We start from the raw sequence: 26,324 nt of genomic DNA, 5'->3' as shown, positions 1-26,324 counted from the left end.
GATGTCACAGATCAGCCAGACTCAATCACCAGTCAATCACAGCGCACTCCCTCACCTGAATTCTAATCACCTGTACCTGCACGTCATCAATGGCAATCATCCCGCACTCCTCAAATACTCACACCTCACAACACTCCAGTGTCCGGTCTCATTCCTACGAAGAGGACTACTATAGCTATCATATCTCTATGCTTGATGCTTACCGTCATGTTTACTTACCTGCTGTGTTCCATCCCAAGTGTGTCTTCCAGTGATCCCAAGTCTGTCAGCTCCCGAGTCTCGTCCTGATCCACTGTGTTGGTGAGGTGTGCAGTTACTCCTGTTCCGTGTCTCCTGTTTGGAAAAAGATATTAAAAGTTACCATCCCTCCTGAACACCGAATAATCCTTGTATCATCACTTACCTGATTCATTCCACCACCTCAAGTCTGTCAATAAAACCCGTTCACATTACGTCACTCAGTCTGTGTCCTAATTCTGTAACACTGGACAACATTACTTAACGTTACATGTAAAAAAAAAAAATAATCATATGCCATGGATAAATTAAACGGAATAGCTGAATAAATAAGCTTTCCATTGATGTATGGTTTGTTAGGATCGGACAATATTTGGCAGAGATACAACTATTTGCAAATCTGGAATCTGAGGGTGTAAAAAAATCTAAATATTGTGAAAATCACCTTTAAAGTTGTCCAAATGAAATTCTTAGCCATGCATATTAGTAATCAAAAAAGAAGTTTTGATATATTTACAGTAAGAAATTTGCGAAATATCTTGATGGAACATGATCTTTACTTAATATCCTAATGTTTTTTGGCATAAAAGAAAAAATTATCATTTTGACCCATACAATGTATTTTTGGCTATTGCTAAAAATATACCCCAATGACTTAAGGTTTTGTGGTCCAGGGTCACATATATATGGACAAAAAGACGCAAATGTGCAAGTGATCTTGAACTAAATTATGCACTAATAAAATGTGATGCGCTCTTTGCTCTTCCCGCAACAATGTGCTGAAACGCGACAAATTAAACCAAAGATTTCACAACATTTTATTATAAGTGTTCTCATTATAATAATATATATATGATCGTCCCAATTATATAGTTATTATATTAATGTTGTGCGCTGCTGTTTGAGCTGCATGCGCTGAGCTAAAGATGATCACTGAAGCGCTCTATTAACGCTCTTATTAGCTTAACCAAACAAATTTTATAGGCTTATGAGATAAATCAGATATATATGCATAAAATAAACACAATATTACAACTTACAATTGCACAAAAGGCTGCAAATGCACAAACAAACTTAACTGTGCTAGTCATGAATGTGTAGCACCGCTCTTCCCGTAACAACGCGCTAAAACACGTGCGCACAAAGATTCCATTAATTATTTAACAGTAAAGTTCTCATTATAATATGACGGACTTGCCCTGCACATTTTGCACTTCACTGAATTTTGCTTTTCGAAGTGATTCCAATAATATTTCAAGAAATTAAAAACCATCATGGCGGACAGTGCGCATTTGAAGTGCATCTGCAAGAAATAATGCGTTATTTACCGGCTTTAATATATCGGCCAAATTTTCTTATCGGTTCGATACCGATAACAGAAAAATTCACATTTATCGTCCGATACCGATATGGTGGCCGTTATATTGTGCATCCCTACTTCAAAATCTCATCCCCCATTCACTGACATTATAAACTTGGAAGAGCCAGGACAGCTTTTTTATATAACTCTGATTGTATTAGTCTGAAAAAAGAAGAAAGTCATATACACCTAAGATGGCTTGAGGGTGAGTAAATCAGGGGCTAATTTTCATTTATGGGTGAACTATCCCTTTAAGATGGTCCATTGATTTTACCTAAAACAATAGTAGTTCTGAAATCCTTATTTGGAGGTGCTTTCATGAAAGTTCATGACAGAAATAGCCATGTCCAGTTTATGAACAAATCGTCCTCTTAAGTCTGATCTTTCTTAAGAATCAGTTGATTCAGTTCACAAAACCAGTGAAATGTTATCAGTGAAAACATAAATTCTGGTCTGTTTGACTCAAAATATTAGTGCTAGTAGTTCTTCTTTTGTGTTTCAAGGAAGAAATGAAGTGACATGCAGTAAAAAACGATGACAAAACAAAATGGAGGAATCATTGCCCTCTTGCTGCTGTAATTAGGAATTGCAGCTCAGTTCAGAGGTAGCATATGGATAATCAGATCTACAGATCTAAACATATGTTTCATGCACAACTTAAGATTTGATGTCACCCCAGCAATAATATTTAATGTGCTCTGTTGAAGCTTTGAAAATGGTTTGCACGAGTCTGAAACGGTGCAAAATTATTAAAAATATATATTCAGAGAGAGTTGTTTAGTTTACAAATGAAAAGATCATCCATACTTGAAACAGCTTTTTACAGATTCTAATCTCACAGTATATTTTGCTCTTAGTCGTGGCTGCAGTGGCGAGGAGGACAGTGAGAACCCCTGCCGGAGTGTCCGAGCATTGGTTCAGCAGTATGAGGGACAGAGAGAGACATTTGAAGAGGAGACCGGAGCAAGATCTACTGGGTAAATTCTAATCATTTCAACACTAATATTTAAGCTCTAATATTCAGTAAATATTTAAACAAAACATTAGTGAAAATTCATATAAATAGACAAAAAGACACTGATGTACTGTAGGTAAGCGTCTTTTAGTTGAAAATGCATTCAACTGTAAATAATTTGCTTCGGTTTTGTAAACCACTTCTTGGAACCAATCAGCTTCCTAGCATTCTCATCTCTTAGTTACAAAATATACACAAACATGTTATCACAACCCCTTGTCGTTATTCCCTCTGCTTTTATGAGAGGAGAACACATAGATAGACTGGAGGAGGCTGTCACGAGGATTTTCTCACTGCTTGTTTTGTAAAGCCGGAGATGTTCCTACCCACAGGCTTTCTTTAAGGCATCATCATGCTTTTCCACTGAAAACCAGAAAATGTGTGACTGTTCTTTTATGTGGGACATCATCTATGATTTTATCTGGAGGAGCTGATTATCCAAAAGAACATAATTTGTACACGTAGTCATTAATTATGGTTTTGGAGATGTTTGTAAATGTCTTTTAAAAGTGTTATATAAGAAACCATTCTAGGACATTGTCAGGTCAGTGACTTGTTAAGAGGCACTTGATCAGTGATAACTTGACACATTTGGATAGCTCACTGCCCTGTAGGCTACATTTGGGTAATGCTTAAACTCAAATGCTTTAATAAATCATTCAGACATTGTTACCATTTAATATATAGATTTTAAGGAGAATGACTGAATATATCAAAATAGGATTCTCAGCTTCTTTATTTTCTTATAAGGTTGGTATTTCTGATTTTTCTGCCATGATTGGCAGCTTTTTGCTTGCATTGTGCGTACTTTTATTGATTTTTGCAGAAATCACTTTAAATTTCCTTTCTCTCAGAGGTGTTGCAGTGGTAGTGTGCCAGCTCTTGACATGAGCTTACGTGAGTGACACTCGTTCAAGTTTGGATTACACAATGTCACGATCATGTTCAGTTTACTTTACCACAGTACTATTCCATTATCTTTTCATGGTACTATTTCATAAAGAGTAGTGACAGACAAATATATGAGCTACGCTGATCTGTGTCTGCTCTCCTGTGAATCATACATAAAATCTTCCAGCAACCCAATCAATGGACAATACACACATTTTCTCAAATGCTGTGTGAATTTTTAGTAAAACAATGTGTAAAAATGTTTAAGTGCACATCTAAATTGCCATAATTAAATAGTATTGGCTAATACGGGCAAAAAGCAATGCCCATCCCCTGTGAAAGAAAAACTTTATTCAGCCCCATTTATTCAGGAAAGAGGCATTCATTTGTGCAAAATAGCAAAAGTGACAGTAAAGACAAGAAATTACTCTTCTATTCATCAAGTAATTCTAAAATGTATTGTGGTTTTCACAAAAATATTAAACAGCAGCTGTTATCAAAATTGTTTCCTGAGCACCAAATTAGTGTCTTATGATTAGTGTCCAGTTCACCTTTTACTCCTTAATCGCGTTCTGTACATAATAAGTCACTAAAATACATGAGTGACAACCGCATTTACAGAAATTCTACGCAGTGTGTACGGAACTGAACAACTAGTTGTTAATGACGTATTTGAACGTGCATCGGTGTCTTTGTCTGTATGTGAGATGCAAGAAAATAACATTGAAAGAAGTCTTAACTTGGCACACGGCTGGCTGCGCTTATGAGCCCTGCAGTAAAGCATCAGTGTTGCCAGAAAAAAAAAAAACAACAAACAAGGACAAGCACAAAAAAACACTAAAACACCCAAATATGTTATGTTTTATAACACCAAAAAAAAAATCATATCTCATATCCACAACAGACCACTTTATTAACTTCATAAAGTGCCTATCTTTATGAGATAAGACCAAACAACATGCTTAAAAGTGCTTGTAAATATGAGGACATGGCAACACTGCAAGACAGCGCTCTCTAAAGCCTCCCGAGCATAAACACAACGCTGCACGTCTGTCAGCGGTAGTTTAGTTAAATTCGACGGACAAAAAGAGTCTTTAGTCAAAAAATGGCACAACAAACAGCTAAACTTTTACTCACTCCCACCAGATGACAGAATGTTGCTATGGTTACAAATGCGGGAGTGAGTGCTGTTCCGTACACACATGGAATGATCATTTATGCGACTTACTCCCGCATTTAAATGGGGTTGTCACTCCTGAAACTTGTAGTGTGTATGTGGCCAATGTTATGTCAGCTAATCATGTAATTATAGCAGTTTTTTAGCAAAAATGTTCAGAAATCAGAAGTGCATTCTATGCTGTAGCTAACTGTCCAGAGCTGATTTGTGCCAACCTACAAGCCAGACAGTCCCGTACCAGCTCCCCCTCTGTTAAAATACCGGTCCTGACAGATGGGGAGAGAGGCAGGACAGAGAGAGAAGACTATATAGAGGGAGGGCTGGAGGGGGAGGATAAACAGAGGAAGGCCGGACTGAGTCTAACATCTCCTCGCAGAAAAAGAGGAGCTAGTGAGGGAGGGTGGGAGCGCAAGAACTAGACAGGGACACGCAGATCTCGGCGATGGAGAGCATTACGAAGTGAAGGAGTCGTCTGTGAACCGGTTGAACTGAGAAGAGGAATAATTATCCCAACTCCCAGCCGGAGAGAGAAGGAGAGGAGGGGGGTAGGATGCAGCTGCCTTGGTGACAGAGCAGTGCCGCTCTCTCCTGTCACTGTGGACGGATTGAAAACAGGATTTCCATATGGACAACATTGGGTGCATCTGAAGAGGCTTTGAACTCACAGATAGGATCCGCTGTCAGTTCCAAGCATGGTGATTAAGAGGAGCTAGTTAGCAAACCAGCTGTAGACATGCATGCTGAGACAGGACTCTAAAGAAGTTGTCTGTAAGAACGATGCTGATGTCTAGACTTCCTTATGGTCTATGGATGAGTAAACGTGGTGCAGAGGGCTAGAAACTCTAGTGCCAAAATGGGAGCCAAACAAATCAAATGGTAAGATTCTATCAAAGCATATTTGTGATGTTTTAAAGGAATAGTTAACTTAAGCATGACAGAATTGTAATTTTTATGTCGTTCCAAAATACTTGAATTTTTTTCTTCTGTGGAACATGAAGATACTTTGAGATGTCTCTGTTTTTGTCCATACAATAGAAGTCAATGGTCAAAAAACAGTTTGGTTACCACATTATCTTCCAAAATATTTTCTAAAATATCTAAAATGTGTTACCAATATATCTCTTCTTTCGTGTTCTGAAGAATACAGGTTTGTAACAACATGAGGGTGAGTAAATTATGACAGAATTGTCATTTTGGGGGTAAATTATCCTTTTGATAAACACTTTAACTGTTGATAGTTCTACGACAAGCAAGTTTACAAGTATTTTTTTAATATATTTTCTACATATATATACTATGTTTTTATCAGTCAATTTTGAATCATATAGATTTCAGTCACTGATTCACTTTTCTGATGCCATCCTATACTTTTTGGGGCTTCTCAGTAAAGTTTCACATTCACATGACAGTCATTAGAAGCAAAAAAAGCTATTAGAATTCATTTATTAGAAGAAGAGTTGGCAGACTGAGTTGATGTAAGCTACATAAACCATTGGCGATATGATAACATTGTGAAGGGTTCAACTTTATGCAAATTCTTAGCAAACACACGATTCGCCGATACAGCAGGAACGTCTACTTAAAGCCATCAGTACAGCGACTTGCTGATTTCCAGCGATTTAATGGTTGTCAGTTAGAATGCACCTGTGTTTGCTATTGTCTGGCTGTGAATGACATTGTCTGACCCAGTTTATTTTTCTACTATAGTTCACAAGATTTTGAATCATGTTCTCTACTGTATGTCAGTGCCACCTGTGCTGTGCTTTAGGATCCAATTTTGTGTCATTGGCATCTGTCGTTGACATACAGCACAATATTTAACTTTGAAGTGCCTTGAATGCATGTGAATTTGACAAGAAATATTGGAAGAATATCCCTCTCTGTTTTGTTGCAAAGCAGTTTGTTTTCCTTACAACAGTGCAAAGAATGCCGGATATGTCTGCTCAGCCTTTTCTCTCCAAAACAGCCTCCCAGATGTGAAATAATTCTCGAACTCTCACCCTGGCAGCCGAGAATTTCCGTTATGTTGACGTTTTGAATCTGCTGACCTTTTTCTTTAAATAACACAGGCTCCTGTGCCCAATTACTGACACTGGAGCGTATATACACTTTAATGAGCTTCCTGCCATCCCACCAAATGACTCCTGGGTTTGTGATCGGCATCTGATGAGCTCTCATGAGAATCATCTAATGGCCCTTCAGACTGACTAATCTTGTGTGAGAATCTCTGAGCAGATCTCATGTTTATTTGTGCTGGACCACTTGTTGGTCATTTTTGCGGTTTGATATGCGAGTGTGTGGGAGATGTGAGAAACGGTTTTGAGATCCAGTAATATTTATTAGGGGAGAAGACGTCTTGGGAGGATCACAGCGAGCTCTGTTAAAGAGATTATTGGGTTTGCTGCTGGTATTCTGAAGGCAGACTGAATCATCAGATCGGGCTTCACCACACAGCAACATTTCTGTATGTTCCCATTGCATTCAATCAGTGGTTATATAGAACCCAGTCAGTGCATGCTGCAGCAGCTTCTGAAAAATGATAGCACATTTTACATGTTTTTTTTGTTTGTTTTGAATTTCAAAAAGAACACTTTGTGTAGGAAGGATCTCAGTGCAGGCTCGTGTTTCATCCAGAGAAAACAGCCATAGCGGATCTTTATTTATAACTAGAAGAACGCTTTGTGGATTCGCTTTGATTCCGTCCCAGTGGAATCAGTCAGTCATTCTCTGGCTGTCGTTTTCCATCCATCTTTGCTATGAATAAAGGATGTTTCAGCAACAGAGATTGCTGATATTGTACACTTCAAGGCCATTTGAAATGCCTTAGCTGTACAGTGCTGAATGTGTTAGATTTCATGTCCTCTGGGCAGCTAGTTAAACCATACACTGAATCTGAGGGTTTTGACATCTAAAGGCCAATTCACACCAAGGACAATAACTATAATGATAACTTTATCAATTCTAATTCTGTGAGAATAGGGAAGTCCACAACAGTAATATAACAGCACAGGGGAACGATATCATTGGAATCACTTTTAGAATGATTATTTTTTCCAGCTGATTTATGTTAAAACACTAACAAACAGAATCCATTCTTCTTTAAAGAGCTTGAGCATTTAAAATCATTTTGCAGTGGTTATCTTTGTAGTTATCATTCTTGGTGTGAACAGGCCTTAAAGGAATAGTTCACCTCAAAAATGAATCATTTACTCTCCCTCATGTCGTTCCAAACCTGTTTAAGTTTCTCTCTCATGTTGAACACAAAAGAAGATATTCTGAAGAACCAAAAAGTTGTTGGTCCCCAATGACTTCCATAGTAGGGAAAGAAATACTATGGAAGTCAGTGGGGACCAACAGCTGTACCAGCATCCTTCAAAATATCTTCTTTTACGTTCAACATAAGAAGGAAAGTCACACAGGTTTGGAACGACATGAGGGAGAGTAAATGATGACAGAATTTTCATTTTTGAGGTGAACTGTTCCTTTAAACTGTTCCTTGGTTGCTAAGCATCATCATTTCTCTTGATCATACTTTTATTAAACATCCATGTGTAACCAGTTCTGGACACTAAGGGATGCACAATATAATGGTACCATATTTTAAAATGGCAGATGTAAAATATCTGTTTTGTATTTAACTATGCATGTTCATGTCTGCTAATTTTACATTTAGATTACCTTCACTGTCATCTAACACCCACTTGAAGTTAATCTCTAAAAACACTAAGGATTTAATAACAGTTAAATGTAATCTTTTGCAAATCTCAAATTAAGAAAGATTTTTCATGTTACAATGTTTTATGTAAAGTCACTGGTCGTATTTAAAATGATTATTTTTAGTGATTTAATTAAGTTATGTAGACAAAATAATAGGGTATTTTTAATATCAGCAATTTGTTGGTAAGCAGCAATCATGAAAATAATTTTAATATCTGTGCATCCTTACTTTACCTGGTTCACATGTAAATGTTGGGAATGAATGAAAATTGGGAATGAGTGAAAATTTTGGAAACTGTTGTTTTATTTTTTTATGTTAAATTCTCTTATGCTCACCAAGGCTGCATTTATTCGCTGAATAACATAACTAATTTCTTTTTTTTCTTTTTTTACTTCCTGACCCCAAACTTTTGAATAGTAATGTGCATTAGAATGATCCGAATATTGTTGAAATGTGGAGATGGGCTAGTAAACAACCACCCAGACACCTTAGAAACCACACAGCTGCACACTAAAAAGCACCTTAACAGACACTTAGCAACACCCTGGCAACCACCCTAGAACTGGTACTCTCTTTTAATAAACCCTCTACTTTAAGTCTTATGTTGTATATTGGAGTAGCTTTCACATCAATACGCACATTGTTTATAGAGTCTTGTTTTTAGACCAGTGGTTCAAAGATCAGTACACAACTCTTAATAAATTGTGAGGGGTATTACCAGTTTAGTTTAGATCACGAGTTTCAGTTCACTCCGTGTCCAATGTCCATCTATTAATTGTGGTGCTTTTCTTTGGCAAACGCAGCACTGAAAGAAGAAAGAAATGGTGGAAACTGAACTGAACAAGTGAAGGTCTTTAGTGTCTGTGTGGGTTACAAACAGGAGGGGGTCTGGATTTGGTTTTGAAAGAGAACAGTCCCCTCAATTCCCCCTCCCCACAACGTGAGAAAAATAAAACAAAGAGAGTAATGTGGAGTGCGACGGGCCATCTCTTTCAGGATCTCTGCGGTCCGCAGCCTGGATTAGGACAATGAGAGCCAGCACAACATACACACTAAACAAAAAAAGAAAAGACAACAACAAGCACTCTGTTTCTTTCGAGAAGAAGCATTGTTGCTTTGTTAAAACGACAAAGCAGATCGGCCTTGGCATATTGTCTTCATCCATCACACATAGAACACAAATCATTTACAGAGCTCAGAAATGTTTGGAGATGTCCAGACATGATATGCTCGGCCTGTTTTTTATTCTTATTGAAGCGCTGCACCAGATCCACACAATGAAATCTGGCATGGAGGACCCCAGGCCTTAATCTGTCTGAAAATAAACATGAATCCTCCAAAGGTCACCCAAGCGGGATCCATTCGCTCTATGTGTTGGTGGAAATGTCACTGTAACTGAATGGAACAAATGAGGTGGATGGGATTTATTCCCCAATTTAAGTCCAGTTTTGATAATGACAGCATCGTCACACTCCGTTTAATCTGAAGGTCATTTGTGTGGATGAGTGCAGGACTGTCCTTTTATTTTTGTGACTTGGATTGGAGGACAGTTGATGTGGGAGGGTTCAAATTTGCAAGCATCAAGATAACCGACTGAGAAAGAGTGAGGTTGTTGGTGCCTCAAGCTTTTGCTGTCCCTTCACAGACAGGTCTGCCAGGGCTGCACTTGGATTGACCCATCATGAGCTGAGTTTAGATCCGTGTCCTTCGCTTCAGGGAGTGAAAGACATTGTGGTGTCAAGGCTTCACTCTTCCACTAATCTAATGCATGTGGAAAACTGAAACTGACAGAAATATACTCTTATTCATAGTTCTCACAATTTCCTTCTTACAAATAAATATTGTGTTAAGGTGCACATTAGCTAAATTTTGTTTGGGAAAAATATTTTCCATTCTCAATTGTGACCTCTCACACAGAAGTCACTTTCAAACCAAGCAGCTTTCTGGTGGTCAGTGCTGCAAATTCACGTGATCAATACACTGATCTGGAATTTTAAGTGTAATGTTAAAGAGTTAGTTCACCCCAAAAAAAATAAAAATTGTCATGAATTCCAAACCCAAAAGACAGTTTATTTTCAAAACACAGATGAAGATAGATTTTATGAAACATTTCTGTCCCTCCATTGAAAGTCTTAGTTTCTTAGGAAAGTTTAACTTAGGGTTGCAAAGGGGTGGAACATTTTCAGAATCTTTCCAAAGTTTTCCAGAATTTCTAAAAATTTTACCATATTTGGTGTGCTCTTTATATGTGTGTTGATCAATGTTCATGTATGAAAAAACACCTAAATTAAATATTTTCTTCACATAAAACAACTGTGTCCCCTCAGGAGACTTGAATTAAACCTCAGTTCATGTGATTTGCTTTTACAATGTATTCAAGTTTTTTTGAAGCAAATGAGTCATTGAAGAGCATGTATTTTTAATACTCTATATTTAAGAACATATGTTTGATACCGATACAGAAACGCTGTATTGCATATTTCAAACTGAAGGCGTTATAATTTTCATGCATGCAAGACATTGGCTCATGATCCTGTGCCTTTGAAATGGATTAACGGTGCATTATTGATATACTTGGCTGTTCATATCTGCAAAGGGTCTCCATGGCAACTGGTTTTAAAAGGCACTTTCCTCCTTTGCTTCAGGACTGTTTATTTTTATCTAGCTCTGCTTTCTGAGAAACCAGATGCAGGACCTGATAAACATAAACAACAAAAGCATCTGTCTTTGTGATAATCTAACTCACTCTTGGAACACCTCCATGATAATCCTGCAATAAGTGGAATTAATTTAAAGGGATGTTCAAACGAAAATGAACTTTCTCTCATTATTTAATCAGCCTCATGTTGTTCCAGACTCATAGAAGAGTGTGTACGCAGCACTTTTCTTATACAAGACATAACATTTTTCAGTCTGTGACCTGAAATAGATTAAAATAAAACAACTAATCAAACAATTGCAATCAGTCTACATGCTCTATTTTATTTTATTTGTATTTATTTATTTATTTTTTGTTTTAAAGCCTGAGGTCACTTTATTTGTTGTGTTGTTGAACAAAACTGTAAACATTCTTCAAAATGTCTTAAATGAAGTCATATTATATAAAGTCATACAGGTTTGGAATAAGTAAATAATGACCCTTTTTTATAGCAAATTGTTCCTGTAAGTGTTTTGTATGGATTAGTAATTATTTTCCATAAAGTCAAATAATTTATTTATAAAGAACATTTAAAATCTACTGTTAGGGTGAGCCAGAAACAATTTAATTTAAGTTGAATTTAATTAAGTTAAATTGAATTTAATTACATTAAATTAATGAAAAATAAATGGTTATACACACACACACATAAATATAGTTTCATAGAAAGCCATGTGTTAGACACAATTTGACTTTATTAGCTCTACATTAATACATCAATAAATATAATATAATTTAATTCATGAGAAAATAAAAAGTAAATCCAAATATATATATGTATATATATATGTGTGTGTGTGTGTAAAATGTAAAAAATGCAATACAATAAAAAGTTGTCCTGTAATGTTTAGCCCTATATCAGTAACTGTATGTTTTTGTATTATTTCCACAGCCTCAGTTCATCAAGCCCCACCCACACCCCCAAAGACTCCATCAGCCTATCAGACGTGAAGGCAGGACTATTAGACACCTTGACCAGGGAGAAAACAATTAAGTCAGGTATTGATTCCTTTCAATCTGTCAGTTGAACATTGATGGTCTCATCCACATAAAACTGTCATGATCAATCTCGGTTTGCCATTAGAGGACACAGTGAAATTGGCCCTGTGTGACGAGGCCATTGTCATGCATGATGGTCTAGCTGGTGGCTGCACCTGGGAGGACAAACTGTGTGAGCAGCAGGAGCAGCTGGAAAGGGAGATGCAGGAGACGCGGAAAATGGTGTCTAACCTACAGGTGACACTAACATATATCATCTCCTAATTTAGTTTGAATTGCTTCGAGAGAGCTTGTGGCTTATAACAGATGTTTTTGTGTGTTTTATAGGCTCTCCTTCTCCACGGTTCGTCACCCGAGGATGAGCAGGAGGTGTCGCTCAGTCTGGGTGAGGGAGTTGAAAATGCGGAGCAGCAACTGGTGTGTATCTTTATTTCTGTCCCAATTGTGTTTTACCCCAAATTGGCCTCTTTTCTTCCATATCCTGCATATCCCTCCCTCTTGATAATATGTGACTTTCTATGCCCCTCCCCCTCATCTATCTCATTCTCTCCTGCTCTTTCACTAAGCTCTGTCAGGGCAGATCATGTTACTCTCATGGTGAACTTTGCTTTGTTTGTGGGAGAGACGCAGGTATCCATTTCTCTCCTTCTCTCCTACAGTGTCTGTTTCTCTCTTCCATTTCTTTTCTATTAGGTTGTCGTGTAAACTAGTTCTTTCTGTATTTAATGTAGTATGTGCTGTAGTTATGGTGGTTTTGTTTTGAAGTAGCAAAAACCCTCTGTTGTGGTGCTACAGGTTGTAATACGAAGTCGCCTGGACCAAAGCATGGAGGAGAGTCAAGAACTAAAGGTGGGTATTTTTGTTCTGGGCTTTTTCGCTTTTGTACATTGAGTGTGGCAAGATATTTATACAGGATTTAGTTTTTGCAGCACGATAAATAAATTCAACAATATGTGTAATATAAATATTACATAATTGCCATCCAAAAAAATTTGTTTAGAAAATATATGTGTGTGTACTGTGTATATTTATTATGTATATATAAATACACATATGCAAGTGTATATATTTAAGAAAAATGTTACGTTTATATATTAAATATATTTATATATATATATATATATATAATTTATATACATGTAAATATTTTCGAAATATATGCTGTATGTGTGTTTTTATATATACATAATAAATATACACAGTACACAGGTTATGTAAACAATTTTTTTTATTTTGGATGCGATTAATCGTTTGACAGCATTAAAATATATGATATATATATATATATATATATATATATATATACACACATATACATTAAATAAATATTAAAATAGAAAACATATTTTGAATTGTAATATTATTACCTTTTTTACAGTATTTTTGGTAGTAAATGCAGACTTGATGAGCATAAGAGACTCCTATACTGTATTAATGTATTTTTGAGTATCATTTCAGTTCGTTTGACTACTTTATGACGATACATAAACTCTGTGTTAGGTTTGATCTGACAGAACAAACTATGTAGTCACTTATTTATGTGCTGATCTTGTCAAGTCCTGTTGTTTTTTATAACCAATCTATGCTGTAAAATCTCTAGAGTTATTTTGTTTATTTATATTATATTTATATGCAGAGGGAACTATTGAGGTTCAAACAGGAGGCTCGCAACCTGCAGGGAGTGAAAGTAAGTCTTGCATACATCCAAACTGCACATGCCTATAAAATAAGGCCCTCACACTCACATGATAAGAATTCAGTTAGTCTCAGACTGATGTAAAGCAGAACAAGTTAGATATGCGAGTTGAGATTGATTGACTGCTTTGTCATCACTCAGGATGCTCTTCAGCAGCGTATGGCGGTGCAGGAGTCCTCAGTCCTGCAGCTCAAACAGGAACTCCTGCGCAACAGTATGGCCAAAGACGAGCTGGCGGGACAAAATGTGAGTGCATGCAACCTGACATTTTTGTTTTTATGCTATGCATATTTATTTAGTTTCAGTTATACCATATCTGAGACCAGTTGTCAAATATTGTGTATATATTTTTTTCTTAGGCCGAGCTACAGAGGAAGCTAGAGGAGCGGAACAGGCTTCTCAGCGAATATAAGGCATGTCTTGTTTTACAAAGTATAATAATGTTTATTACAAACATTTTAGAACAATATATAGTATGTATTCTAATTCTACTGTTCATCAGTGTTTTCAGTAGTTTTATTGTTATTTAGTGGTAATTAATGTTTATGCTGCAACCTTAATTGAGATCCTTGTTGTATATGCAAGATTATATTAATTTGTTCTGATTGCTAAATTAATAAACTAATATCTGATATTTATACATTTAGAAATATATTACTTTTAAGCCGCAGTCTTGTTACTAGTTTTTATTAGTAGCATGTTGTATAAGGGTAGCTTGATTGTAGTTGTGCTTTAATTTATGAGTTGATTATAGTTTCAAATTCTAGAATGTAGTATCCCTCACATTAAAGAATGCTTTTTCTAATCAAATGCTGATTTATATCATAAAGCTTTGGTAGTTACACCACATTTATTTCTATAACATATTTAAACTTACTGTCTTCATGCTGTACAGAAAGAACTGGGCCAAAAGGATCGGCTTCTGCAGCAGCAACAGCTGAAGCTGGATGAGACACTGCACAAGCTGACAGACAGCAGCAGCCAGCAGGTACAACATCAAACACAGCCCTGCAGGCTCAACTAGCATAGCAGCTGTGAAGGAGAACTGCATGATGGGAATGAAAATGCAGGATGGTTATTAATTTGTTTCTGAATTTATGCATGTCAAGTATAATGTACAGCTATTATTGCAAAACAGTATTTCATTAAATATATTTATATGGTAACACATAGTGATGGGGAAGTCGTGGCCTAATGGTTAGAGAGTTGGACTCGTGATCCAAAGGTTGTGGGTTCGAGTCTCCGGCCGGCAGGAATTGTAGGTGGGGGGAGTGAATGTCCAGCGATCTCTCCACCCTCAATACCACGACTGAGGTGCCCTTGAGCAAGGCACTGAACCCCCAACTGCTCCCCGGGCGCTGCAGCATAAAATGGCTGCCCACTGCTCCGGTTGTGTGTTCACGGTGTGTGTGTGTGTTCACTGCTGTGTGTGTGCACGTTGGATGGGTTAAATGCAGAGCACGAATTCCGAGTATGGGTCACCATACTTGGCTGAATGTCACTTCACTTCTTTACACTGTCATTTATAAACATTAGTTTATAAACATTAGTAATACATGAACAAACAGTGAACAATGCATTTATTACACTATTTATTAATCTTTTGTTAATGTTAATGAAAATACAGTTTTACATTGTTTATTCATGTTAGTTCACAGTGCATTAACTAATGTTGACAAGCACAACTTGTAATTTTAATAATGCATTAGTAAATGCTGAAATTAACATTAACTAAGATGAATAAATGCTGTAGAAGTATTGTTCATTCTTAGTTCATGTTTACAAATGTTGTTAACTAAATAATGTTAACTAATGAACCTAATTGTAAAGTGTTGTGTGTGTGTTTAATATTAATGTCTAAAATATTTAATAAATATAATTAAAAAGGCTTCTCATATGCTTCTAGTTGTAAAGTAGGTTAAATGTAAATGCTTTTTGCTAATTTGTCTCTTTATTACAGTAATATTAATATCTACATGTATAATAATTAAAAAATGTAATGAATAAAAATAGAAATATAATTAAAAACTTTAAATATGCTCGTAAATGTTAAATATAGTTTAAATGTCATTCATAAATATTTTAATGAATAAATAAGCTTTCCGTTGATGTATGGTTTGTTAGGATAGGACAATATTTGGCTGAGATACAACTAGTTTTGATATATTTACGGTAGGAAATTTACAAAATATATTTTATCTTTATCTTAATATTATCTTTACTTAATATCCTAATGATTTTTGGCATAAAAGAAAAATGTATTGCCAAACAATATATTGTTGGCTATTGTTACAAATATACCCGTGCTACTTATGACTGGTTTTGTGGTCCAGGGTCACAAATGTAAATGTCCTTTGTGTTTTGCATTAAATTTGTATTTAAAAATGTTCACTTTTTAATATCTACAATAACAATAATATACAATAATAATTAATAAAAATATAAAGGAGAAACTTAATTTAAAAACATGCTGTTTTTCCTTTTTAATAAGTGTTATTTTTTACAGACTCCACTGCCCCAGCAGAAAAAAAGGCCTTATAATGAATCTGTTTAATGAAGGCTTCTGCATTTGCTTGTGTGGAACAGTTCAGTGTCAATGAGAATGTTTGTGTGTTTCTCAGGCTTGCCTGCAGAGGGAGCTGGAGCACAAGGAGAGTATTCTGAAAGAGTTAATGAGCAATGAGACAGAGGAGGTAACACACCTATAAATAATACACAATACTCCCCACCGCTGTTTGTTTTCACACATTGCAGATTATGTTTAGTGCTTCCATTTATTTATTCAAATTTCTAGTAAAAACTTGTCACCTTGTCATCTGTTTCAGCTTCCTGGCTCGCAAAACAACGGCTACTCGCACCCACCCGTCACAAAATCAAAACCACACCATGGGGTAAACAAGCCTGAAGCCTTTTTTTTCCCTCAATTATTTTATATTATATCTATCGAGATATATGTAATTGTGTCTCTTATAGGCTGAGGAGCTGCAGTTAGTAAGAGATGCTCTCCATAGTCTGAGGAACAGCTTTGGAGGTCACGACCCTCAGCATCACACTTTGGACACCCTTGAGCAAGGTGTGGCCAGCCTGATGGATCGCCTCTACGACCTGGAAACACGCCACAAACAAGAGAGGAGGGTACGATGAATGTTTTTCCGTTCTCTCACAGCAGTTTTGCACCTGATCTACATTCTGTTCTCAAATCAGTCTGTTTCTTTGTAGACCCGAGGCAAATCTCCAGGACATAAAGCATCTCACTCCGATCGAGACTCCTGGCCTCCTACTTCAAGTAAGCATACATCTTAATCTTAAAACTACGGTGGCCCAGCACAACACAACGAAATCTCTGCAACACTATGAAATTAGCACAACACAATGGAAACAAGACGCAACACAACTAAATTAGCACAAAACAACAGAAACTAGTTGCAACTCAATGGAAACAAGCTGCAACACAACGAAACAAGATGCAACACAACGAAATTAGCTCAACACAAAAGAAACTAGTTGCAACTCAATGGAAACAAGCCGCAACACAATGGAAATAAGCCACAACACAATGAAAACAAGCCTCCACACAACAAAATTAGTACAATGCAACGGAAATAATCCACAACACAATGGAAATAAGCCACAAACCGCAACACAATGGAAACAAGCCACAACACAATGGAAACAAGTTGCAACACAACGAAAACAAGCTCCAATACAACGGAGCTGCCGCAACACAACGAAATTAGCACAACAGAAACAAGCCACAACACAACAGAAACTAGTTTCAACACAACAAAAACAAGCCACAACACAACGGAAACAAGCCGCAACACAACAGAAACAAGGAAACAAGCCACAACACAACGAAAACAAACCACAACACAACAAAATTAGTACAACACAACGAAAACAAGCCACAACACAACGGAAACAAGCCACAACACAACAAAATTAGTACAACACAATGAAAACAAGCCTCCAAACAACAAAATTAGTACAACACAACGGAAACAAGCCACAACACAACAAAATTAGCACAACACAATGAAAACAAGCCTCCACACAACAAAATTAGTACAACACAACGAAAACAAGCCAAAACACAACAAAATTTGCGCAACACAACAAAATTAGCACAACACAATGAAAACAAGCCAAAACACAACAAAATTAGTACAACACAACGAAAACAAGCCAAAACACAACAAAATTAGCACAACACAACGGAAACAAGCCACAACACAACAAAATTAGCGCAACACAATGGAAACAAGCCACAACACAACAAAATTAGCGCAACACAACGGAAACAAGCCACAACACCACAAAATTATCACAACACAATGAAAACAAGCCAAAACACAACAAAATTAGTACAACACAACGAAAACAAGCCAAAACACAACAAAATTAGCACAACACAACGAAAACAAGCCACAACACAACAAAATTAGCGCAACACAACACAATTAGTACAACACATCGAAAATAAGCCACAACAAAATTAGTACAACACAACGAAAACAAGCCACAACACAACAAAATTAGTACAACACATCGAAAACAAGCCACAACACAACAAAATTAGTACAACACAATGAAAACAAGCCACAACACAACGGAAACAAGCCACAACACAACAAAATTAGCACAACACAATGAAAACAAGCCTCCACACAACGAAATTAGCACAACACAACGAAAACAAGCCAAAACACAACAAAATTAGCACAACACAATGAAAACAAGCCACAACACAACGGAAACAAGCCTAAACACAACAAAATTAGTACAACACAACGAAAACAAGCCAAAACACAACAAAATTTGCACAACACAATGAAAACAAGCCACAACACAACGAAAACAAGCCAAAACACAACAAAATTAGTACAACACAACGGAAACAAGCCACAACACAACAAAATTAGTACAACACAACGGAAACAAGCCACAACACAAAATTAGTGCAACACAACGGAAACAAGCCACAACACAACAAAATTAGCACAACACAACGAAAACAAGCCAAAACACAATTAAATTAGTACAACACAACGAAAACAAGCCAAAACACAACAAAATTAGCACAACACAACGAAAACAAGCCACAACACAACAAAATTAGCGCAACACAACGGAAACAAGCCACAACACAACAAAATTAGCACAACACAATGAAAACAAGCCTCCACACAATGAAATTAGCACAACAAAATTAGCACAACACAATGAAAACAAGCCTCCACACAATGAAATTAGTACAACACAACAAAAACAAGCCACAACACAACAAAATTAGTACAACACAACGAAAACAAGCCACAACACAACAAAATTAGCACAACACAACAAAATTAGTACAACACAACTAAATCAAGCCACAACACAACAAAATTATCACAACACAACAAAATTAGCACAACACAACGAAAACAAGCCAAAACACAACAAAATTAGTACAACACAACGAAAACAAGCCAAAACACAACAAAATTAGCGCAACACAACGGAAACAAGCCACAACACAACAAAATTAGCGCAACACAACGGAAACAAGTCACAACACAACAAAATTAGCGCAACACAACGGAAACAAGCCACAACACAACAAAATTATCACAACACAATGAAACCAAGCCAAAACACAATTAAATTAGTACAACACAACGAAAACAAGCCAAAACACAACAAAATTAGCACAACACAACGAAAACAAGCCACAACACAACAAAATTAGCGCAACACAACGGAAACAAGCCACAACACAACAAAATTAGCACAACACAATGAAAACAAGCCTCCACACAATGAAATTAGCACAACAAAATTAGCACAACACAATTACTACAACACATCGAATATAAGCCACAACAAAATTAGTACAACACAACGAAAACAAGCCACAACACAACAAAATTAGTACAACACAACGAAAACAAGCCACAACACAACAAAATTAGTACAACACAATGAAAACAAGCCACAACACAACGGAAACAAGCCACAACACAACAAAATTAGCACAACACAATGAAAACAAGCCTCCACACAACAAAATTAGCACAACACAACGAAAACAAGCCACAACACAACAAAATTAGCACAACACAACGAAAACAAGCCAAAACACAACAAAATTAGCACAACACAATGAAAACAAGCCACAACACAACGGAAACAAGCCAAAACACAACAAAATTAGTACAACACAACGAAAACAAGCCAAAACACAACAAAATTAGTACAACACAACGGAAACAAGCCACAACACAACAAAATTAGTACAACACAACGGAAACAAGCCACAACACAAAATTAGTGCAACACAACGGAAACAAGCCACAACACAACAAAATTAGCACAACACAACGAAAACGAGCCAAAACACAACAAAATTAGCGCAACACAACGGAAAAGCCACAACACAACAAAATTAGCGCAACACAACGGAAACAAGTCACAACACAACAAAATTAGCGCAACACAACGGAAACAAGCCACAACACAACAAAATTATCACAACACAATGAAACCAAGCCAAAACACAATTAAATTAGTACAACACAACGAAAACAAGCCAAAACACAACAAAATTAGCACAACACAACGAAAACAAGCCACAACACAACAAAATTAGCGCAACACAACGGAAACAAGCCACAACACAACAAAATTAGCACAACACAATGAAAACAAGCCTCCACACAATGAAATTAGCACAACAAAATTAGCACAACACAATTAGTACAACACATCGAATATAAGCCACAACAAAATTAGTACAACACAACGAAAACAAGCCACAACACAACAAAATTAGTACAACACAACGAAAACAAGCCACAACACAACAAAATTAGTACAACACAATGAAAACAAGCCACAACACAACGGAAACAAGCCACAACACAACAAAATTAGCACAACACAATGAAAACAAGCCTCCACACAACAAAATTAGCACAACACAACGAAAACAAGCCACAACACAACAAAATTAGCACAACACAACGAAAACAAGCCAAAACACAACAAAATTAGCACAACACAATGAAAACAAGCCACAACACAACGGAAACAAGCCTAAACACAACAAAATTAGTACAACACAACGAAAACAAGCCAAAACACAACAAAATTTGCACAACACAATGAAAACAAGCCACAACACAACGAAAACAAGCCAAAACACAACAAAATTAGTACAACACAACGGAAACAAGCCACAACACAACAAAATTAGTACAACACAACGGAAACAAGCCACAACACAAAATTAGTGCAACACAACGGAAACAAGCCACAACACAACAAAATTAGCACAACACAACGAAAACAAGCCAAAACACAACAAAATTAGTACAACACAACGGAAACAAGCCACAACACAACAAAATTAGTGCAACACAACGAAAACAAGCCAAAACACAACAAAATTAGCACAACACAACGAAAACAAGCCACAACACAACAAAATTAGCACAACACAACGAAAACAAGCCAAAACACAACACAATTAGTACAACACAATGAAAACAAGCCACAACACAACGAAAACAAGCCAAAACACAACAAAATTAGTACAACACAACGGAAACAAGCCAAAACACAACAAAATTAGTACAACACAACGGAAACAAGCCACAACACAACAAAATTAGCACAACACAACGAAAACAAGCCAAAACACAACAAAATTAGCACAACACAACGAAAACAAGCCAAAACACAACAAAATTAGCACAACACAATGAAAACAAGCCACAACACAACGGAAACAAGCCTAAACACAACAAAATTAGTACAACACAACGAAAACAAGCCAAAACACAACAAAATTTGCACAACACAATGAAAACAAGCCACAACACAACGAAAACAAGCCAAAACACAACAAAATTAGTACAACACAACGGAAACAAGCCACAACACAACAAAATTAGTACAACACAACGGAAATAAGCCACAACACAAAATTAGTGCAACACAACGGAAACAAGCCACAACACAACAAAATTAGTGCAACACAACGAAAACAAGCCAAAACACAACAAAATTAGCACAACACAACGAAAACAAGCCACAACACAACAAAATTAGCACAACACAACGGAAACAAGCCACAACACAACAAAATTAGCACAACACAACGAAAACAAGCCAAAACACAACAAAATTAGCACAACACAACGAAAACAAGCCAAAACACAACACAATTAGTACAACACAATGAAAACAAGCCACAACACAACGAAAACAAGCCAAAACACAACAAAATTAGCACAACACAACGAAAACAAGCCAAAACACAACACAATTAGTACAACACAATGAAAACAAGCCACAACACAACGAAAACAAGCCAAAACACAACAAAATGAGTACAACACAATGGAAACAAGCCAAAACACAACACAATTAGTACAACACAATGAAAACAAGCCACAACACAACGAAAACAAGCCTCCACACAACAACATTAGTACAACACAACGGAAACAAGCCACAGCACAACAAAATTAGCACAACACAACGGAAACAAGCCACAACACAACAAAATTAGCACAACACAACGAAAACAAGCCACAACACAACAAAATTAGCACAACACAACGAAAACAAGCCAAAACACAACGAAAACAAGCCAAAACACAACAAAATTAGTACAACACAACGGAAACAAGCCACAACACAACAAAATTAGCACAACACAATGAAAACAAGCCACAACACAACAAAATTAGCACAACACAATGAAAACAAGCCACAACACAACAAAATTAGCACAACACAACGAAAACAAGCCACAACACAACAAAATTAGCACAACACAATGAAAACAAGCCACAACACAACGAAAACAAGCCAAAACACAACAAAATTAGTACAACACAACGGAAACAAGCCACAGCACAACAAAATTAGCACAACACAACAGAAACAAGCCTCCACACAACAAAATTAGTACAACACAATGAAAACAAGCCACAACACAACAAAATTAGTACAACACAATGAAAACAAGCCTCCACACAACAAAATTAGCACAACACAACGAAAACAAGCCACAACACAACGGAAACAAGCCACAACACAACAAAATTAGCACAACACAACGAAAACAAGCCACAACACAACAAAATTAGCACAACACAACGAAAACAAGCCACAACACAACAAAATTAGTGCAACACATCAAAATTAGCACAACACAACGGAAACAAGCCACAACAAAATTAGCACAACAATTAAAATTAGTTATATGTGTTGTGTTGTGGTAATTTCGTTTTGTTGTTGAGATTTTGTTGTACACTACTGGGCCACTGTATAAAACACCTCAGTACAGGAAATGACATAACCGTTTAAATAAATATGAATATCATTTGTACTTGTCAGGTTTCTCAGTGGGTATATTGCTGCTTATTTAAAATACTAATAAAGTGAATAATCTCCTCTGCTCTCTTACAGAAATGGCTCATTCTCAGAGCAGCCCTGCGTTAAACTCATCAACATGCACCAAAGTCCTGTACTTCACTGACCGCTCACTCACGCCATTCATGATCAACATCCCCAAGAGGTCAGTCAGACTCTGTGTTACACATATATGTGGCTTGAGTGGATCTTTAGCCTTAAATCAATATAATGTAGTATACTTTAGATAAGAGACCTTGGACCACAAAACCAGTTTGTTAGGATAGAATAATATTTGGCCGAATATCTTATTGAATTATATTATTGAATATATATTATTGAATATCTGGAATCTGAGGGTACAAAAAAATCGAAATATTGAGAAAATCACCATTAAAATTGTCCAAATTAAGTCCTTAACAATGCATATTACTAATAAAAAAAACTAGGTTTTGATTATATTTATGGTAGGAAATTTACAAAATATCTTCATGGATTTTGACTTAATATCCTAATGATTTTTGTCATAAAAAAAAAATACTTACGTGCTATGAGATTTTTCATTGTCTTACGTCAACAGGCTTGGGGAGGTCACCCTGCGAGACTTCAAGGCTGCTGTTGATCAGGAAGGCAATTATCGGTACCATTTCAAAGCACTGGATCCAGAGTTTGGCACTGTGAAGGAAGAGGTATTGCCACATAATCAGTCAACAGGATATTTTCTTGTTACATTCAAGCATCTAAATCAATGGTTCACAACCAGAAGGCCAGGGCCCATTAGGGGGCTGCAGCAAACTTTCAAATATGAAGGGGGTCTTTAAATATTTTTTTGAACAGTGGAGACTTTTAAAGAGAGAGTTCACCCAAAAATGAAAATTCTGTCATTATTTACTCATCCTCATGTCGTTCCAAACCCGTATGACCTTTGTTTATTTTCGGAACACAAATAAAGATATTTTGGATGAAATCCGAGAGCTTTCTAACCCTGCATAGACAGCAAAGAAAATGCCATATTCAAGGTCCATTGTGGTTGTCTTGTGAACGTGCATCGAAGACTGCCATGGAAGAGAAGAAATTGCCAAATAAATTTGCTGTTTTTGTTTTCTTTACGCAAAAAAATATTCTTGTAGCTATATAAAATTAAGGTTAAACCACTGATGTCACATGGACTATTTTAATGATGTCCTTGCTACCTTTCTGGGCCTTGAATGTGGAAGTTGCGTTGCTGTCTATGCAGAGTCAGAAAGCTCTCGGATTTCATCAAAAATATCATAATTTGTGTTCCGAAAATGAACGAAATTTCTTACGGATTTGGAAAGACATGAGTGACTAATGTCCTTTTTTTTTTTTTTTTGTTAAATCAAAATAATATGTTGCACATAATATATAAAAAGGACCCATGATTTCTCCCAGGTGTTCCAGGATGACGCAGTGGTGCCTGGCTGGGAAGGGAAGATCGTGGCCTGGGTAGAAGAGGATCATGGGCAAAGAGGGTACTGCACGCATCTATACAGCTGGTACATCTGTTTTTGACCATTTTAAGCTCACTCTCTCTATTTTCCTCGACAGGACCTAACACAAGTCAGCAAGAAGCTGTCTAAGAAAATGGAAACGTCTGTGCCAAAATGAAATAACATTGATTTGTAACTTCGGTGTACAGAGGATGGAGCTTTAGTGCCCTAAGAAAGTCCCACCCACCTTTACTCTATCCTGCATGAGCTGAACAGCAGAATGAAGGACGTGGAGGATCATCGTAGGAGCACCAGATGGAGAAAGTCCCATCTTGTGTCCTATCCAGACCAGTATTACTCAAACATAACTATACAGACAATGGGAGAACAGGATTTCTGATCTCTTTTAGAGGTCTTGCCATAGAACAGACACCCATTCAAATGCTTTACTATTTGACAAACTCTTCACTGTGATGGAGGAGCCTTTTTTCAGTTCACCTACTTTAAAGTAGGTTCTGCCAGAGTACTTTTTTGTTGATTTCCACAAACCAAAATTGGAAAAAAAATGCTGTGAATAGAGAGAAGTAGGTAATCTTGACTGTCAAGAATACTTGTGTGAATGTGGTTACGAATCTTAAGAAAGCAGCAGTAAAAGTATGTGAGTTTAGAGCAGAAAAGAGTTTGACGTCTTCTGTTGCCTTGCTGTGAGAATTTTTTTTTTTTCTTAGTTTCCCTAAAACATACGTTAGACATTCTTTATGAAGTTCTGCAAAAAAAGACTTTAAATCTTCTCCAAGGACCAAAGTGTTTTGCTTGTTTGATATAAGATGTCATTCGGTACGTCTTTTTAAAGAGCCCTCAGTTTTAACATTTAAAGAGATAATGATTTTTTTGAATGCATTTCTTCTAAGAGTCTGCACTGGAGATTTGACTGTATATGGCATAAATGTAGTGAAATTACAGCTCATGATTTTGACCATAGCACAACATAATATGTAGTACAGATAAATTGCATTATCACTGCAGGCTTTCAAATGTAATTATCTATGTTTCAAATGTGCCGTTCATCTGCACTGATTTGAGTTTACAGGAAAGTGCCTGGAATCTGCTAAGAGAGGTGGCCGGGGTTTGCCTTTTGTATTTCTGTTCTGTTTTATATTTATGTAAATATGTTAATATTTCAGAGATAGAGTGAGGCATAGTGCCTTTACACTGTATAAATGATGTCCTATAAATACTGAATAATATTTTAAAGATATGAAAATGTCCCCTTTGTTTACAAAAAGGCACATGATCACAAGAACCGTATTGATGGTAATACAAGCGACTGTATGCCATGACTGAAATTCTGCTTTACACTCCTGATTACTGCTGGTTGCATTGATGGTTTAAGAAGAATGTTATTTGGTTTGCAAATAAACAGTTTGAAGCAGTATACACTATGTGTGTGTTTTTATTAAATATGCTTTATTAAATGTATAATTAAGTATTTGTGTCATTTAAAAAAGTTACACAGGGATCCTTAGGGGACAAAAAGTCTGTCAAAAAACAGCATTTATTTTATTTAGTATCTTAATGCACTTTTAGATGAAAAATGTTTTCTCCAAGTGGACTGTTCTGTGAAGACTGTTTTTTTTTTAAGGTATGCATAGGTGAAATATTATCTTAGTTTCAAGT

General features: G+C 36.4%; 1 protein-coding gene across 4 annotated transcripts in view; it reads left to right on the top strand.

Moving 5' to 3' along the window:
• Window positions 1-26,083, top strand: part of LOC306862908 (dixin-A-like) — a 34,952-nt gene extending 8,869 nt beyond the window's left edge. For 2 of the 4 annotated variants that reach the window (XM_079405998.1, XM_079405997.1), the window contains exons 5-21: window positions 2,455-2,574; window positions 11,989-12,095; window positions 12,181-12,332; window positions 12,423-12,512; window positions 12,891-12,944; window positions 13,732-13,782; window positions 13,933-14,037; window positions 14,151-14,204; window positions 14,687-14,779; window positions 16,413-16,484; window positions 16,617-16,682; window positions 16,765-16,926; window positions 17,011-17,077; window positions 23,254-23,362; window positions 23,777-23,885; window positions 24,610-24,689; window positions 24,766-26,083. In XM_079405998.1, coding sequence (XP_079262124.1) covers window positions 2,455-2,574; window positions 11,989-12,095; window positions 12,181-12,332; window positions 12,423-12,512; window positions 12,891-12,944; window positions 13,732-13,782; window positions 13,933-14,037; window positions 14,151-14,204; window positions 14,687-14,779; window positions 16,413-16,484; window positions 16,617-16,682; window positions 16,765-16,926; window positions 17,011-17,077; window positions 23,254-23,362; window positions 23,777-23,885; window positions 24,610-24,689; window positions 24,766-24,772 — 1,498 coding nt within the window. In that variant the 3' untranslated portion in view covers window positions 24,773-26,083. Of the gene's footprint in view, window positions 1-2,454; window positions 2,575-11,988; window positions 12,096-12,180; window positions 12,333-12,422; window positions 12,513-12,890; window positions 12,945-13,731; window positions 13,783-13,932; window positions 14,038-14,150; window positions 14,205-14,686; window positions 14,780-16,412; window positions 16,485-16,616; window positions 16,683-16,764; window positions 16,927-17,010; window positions 17,078-23,253; window positions 23,363-23,776; window positions 23,886-24,609 lie in introns of all 4 variants that reach the window. The other 2 variants (XM_079405996.1, XM_079405999.1) reach the window with 1 other exon arrangement.
• The last annotated feature ends 241 nt before the right edge of the window (window positions 26,084-26,324 follow it).

This window comes from Barbus barbus, assembly GCF_936440315.1.
Source record: "Barbus barbus genome assembly, chromosome: 43".
Taxonomy (NCBI): domain Eukaryota; kingdom Metazoa; phylum Chordata; class Actinopteri; order Cypriniformes; family Cyprinidae; genus Barbus; species Barbus barbus.
The sequence above is the reverse complement of the archived record's forward strand: the minus strand, read 5'-3'. Positions and strand labels throughout refer to the sequence as shown.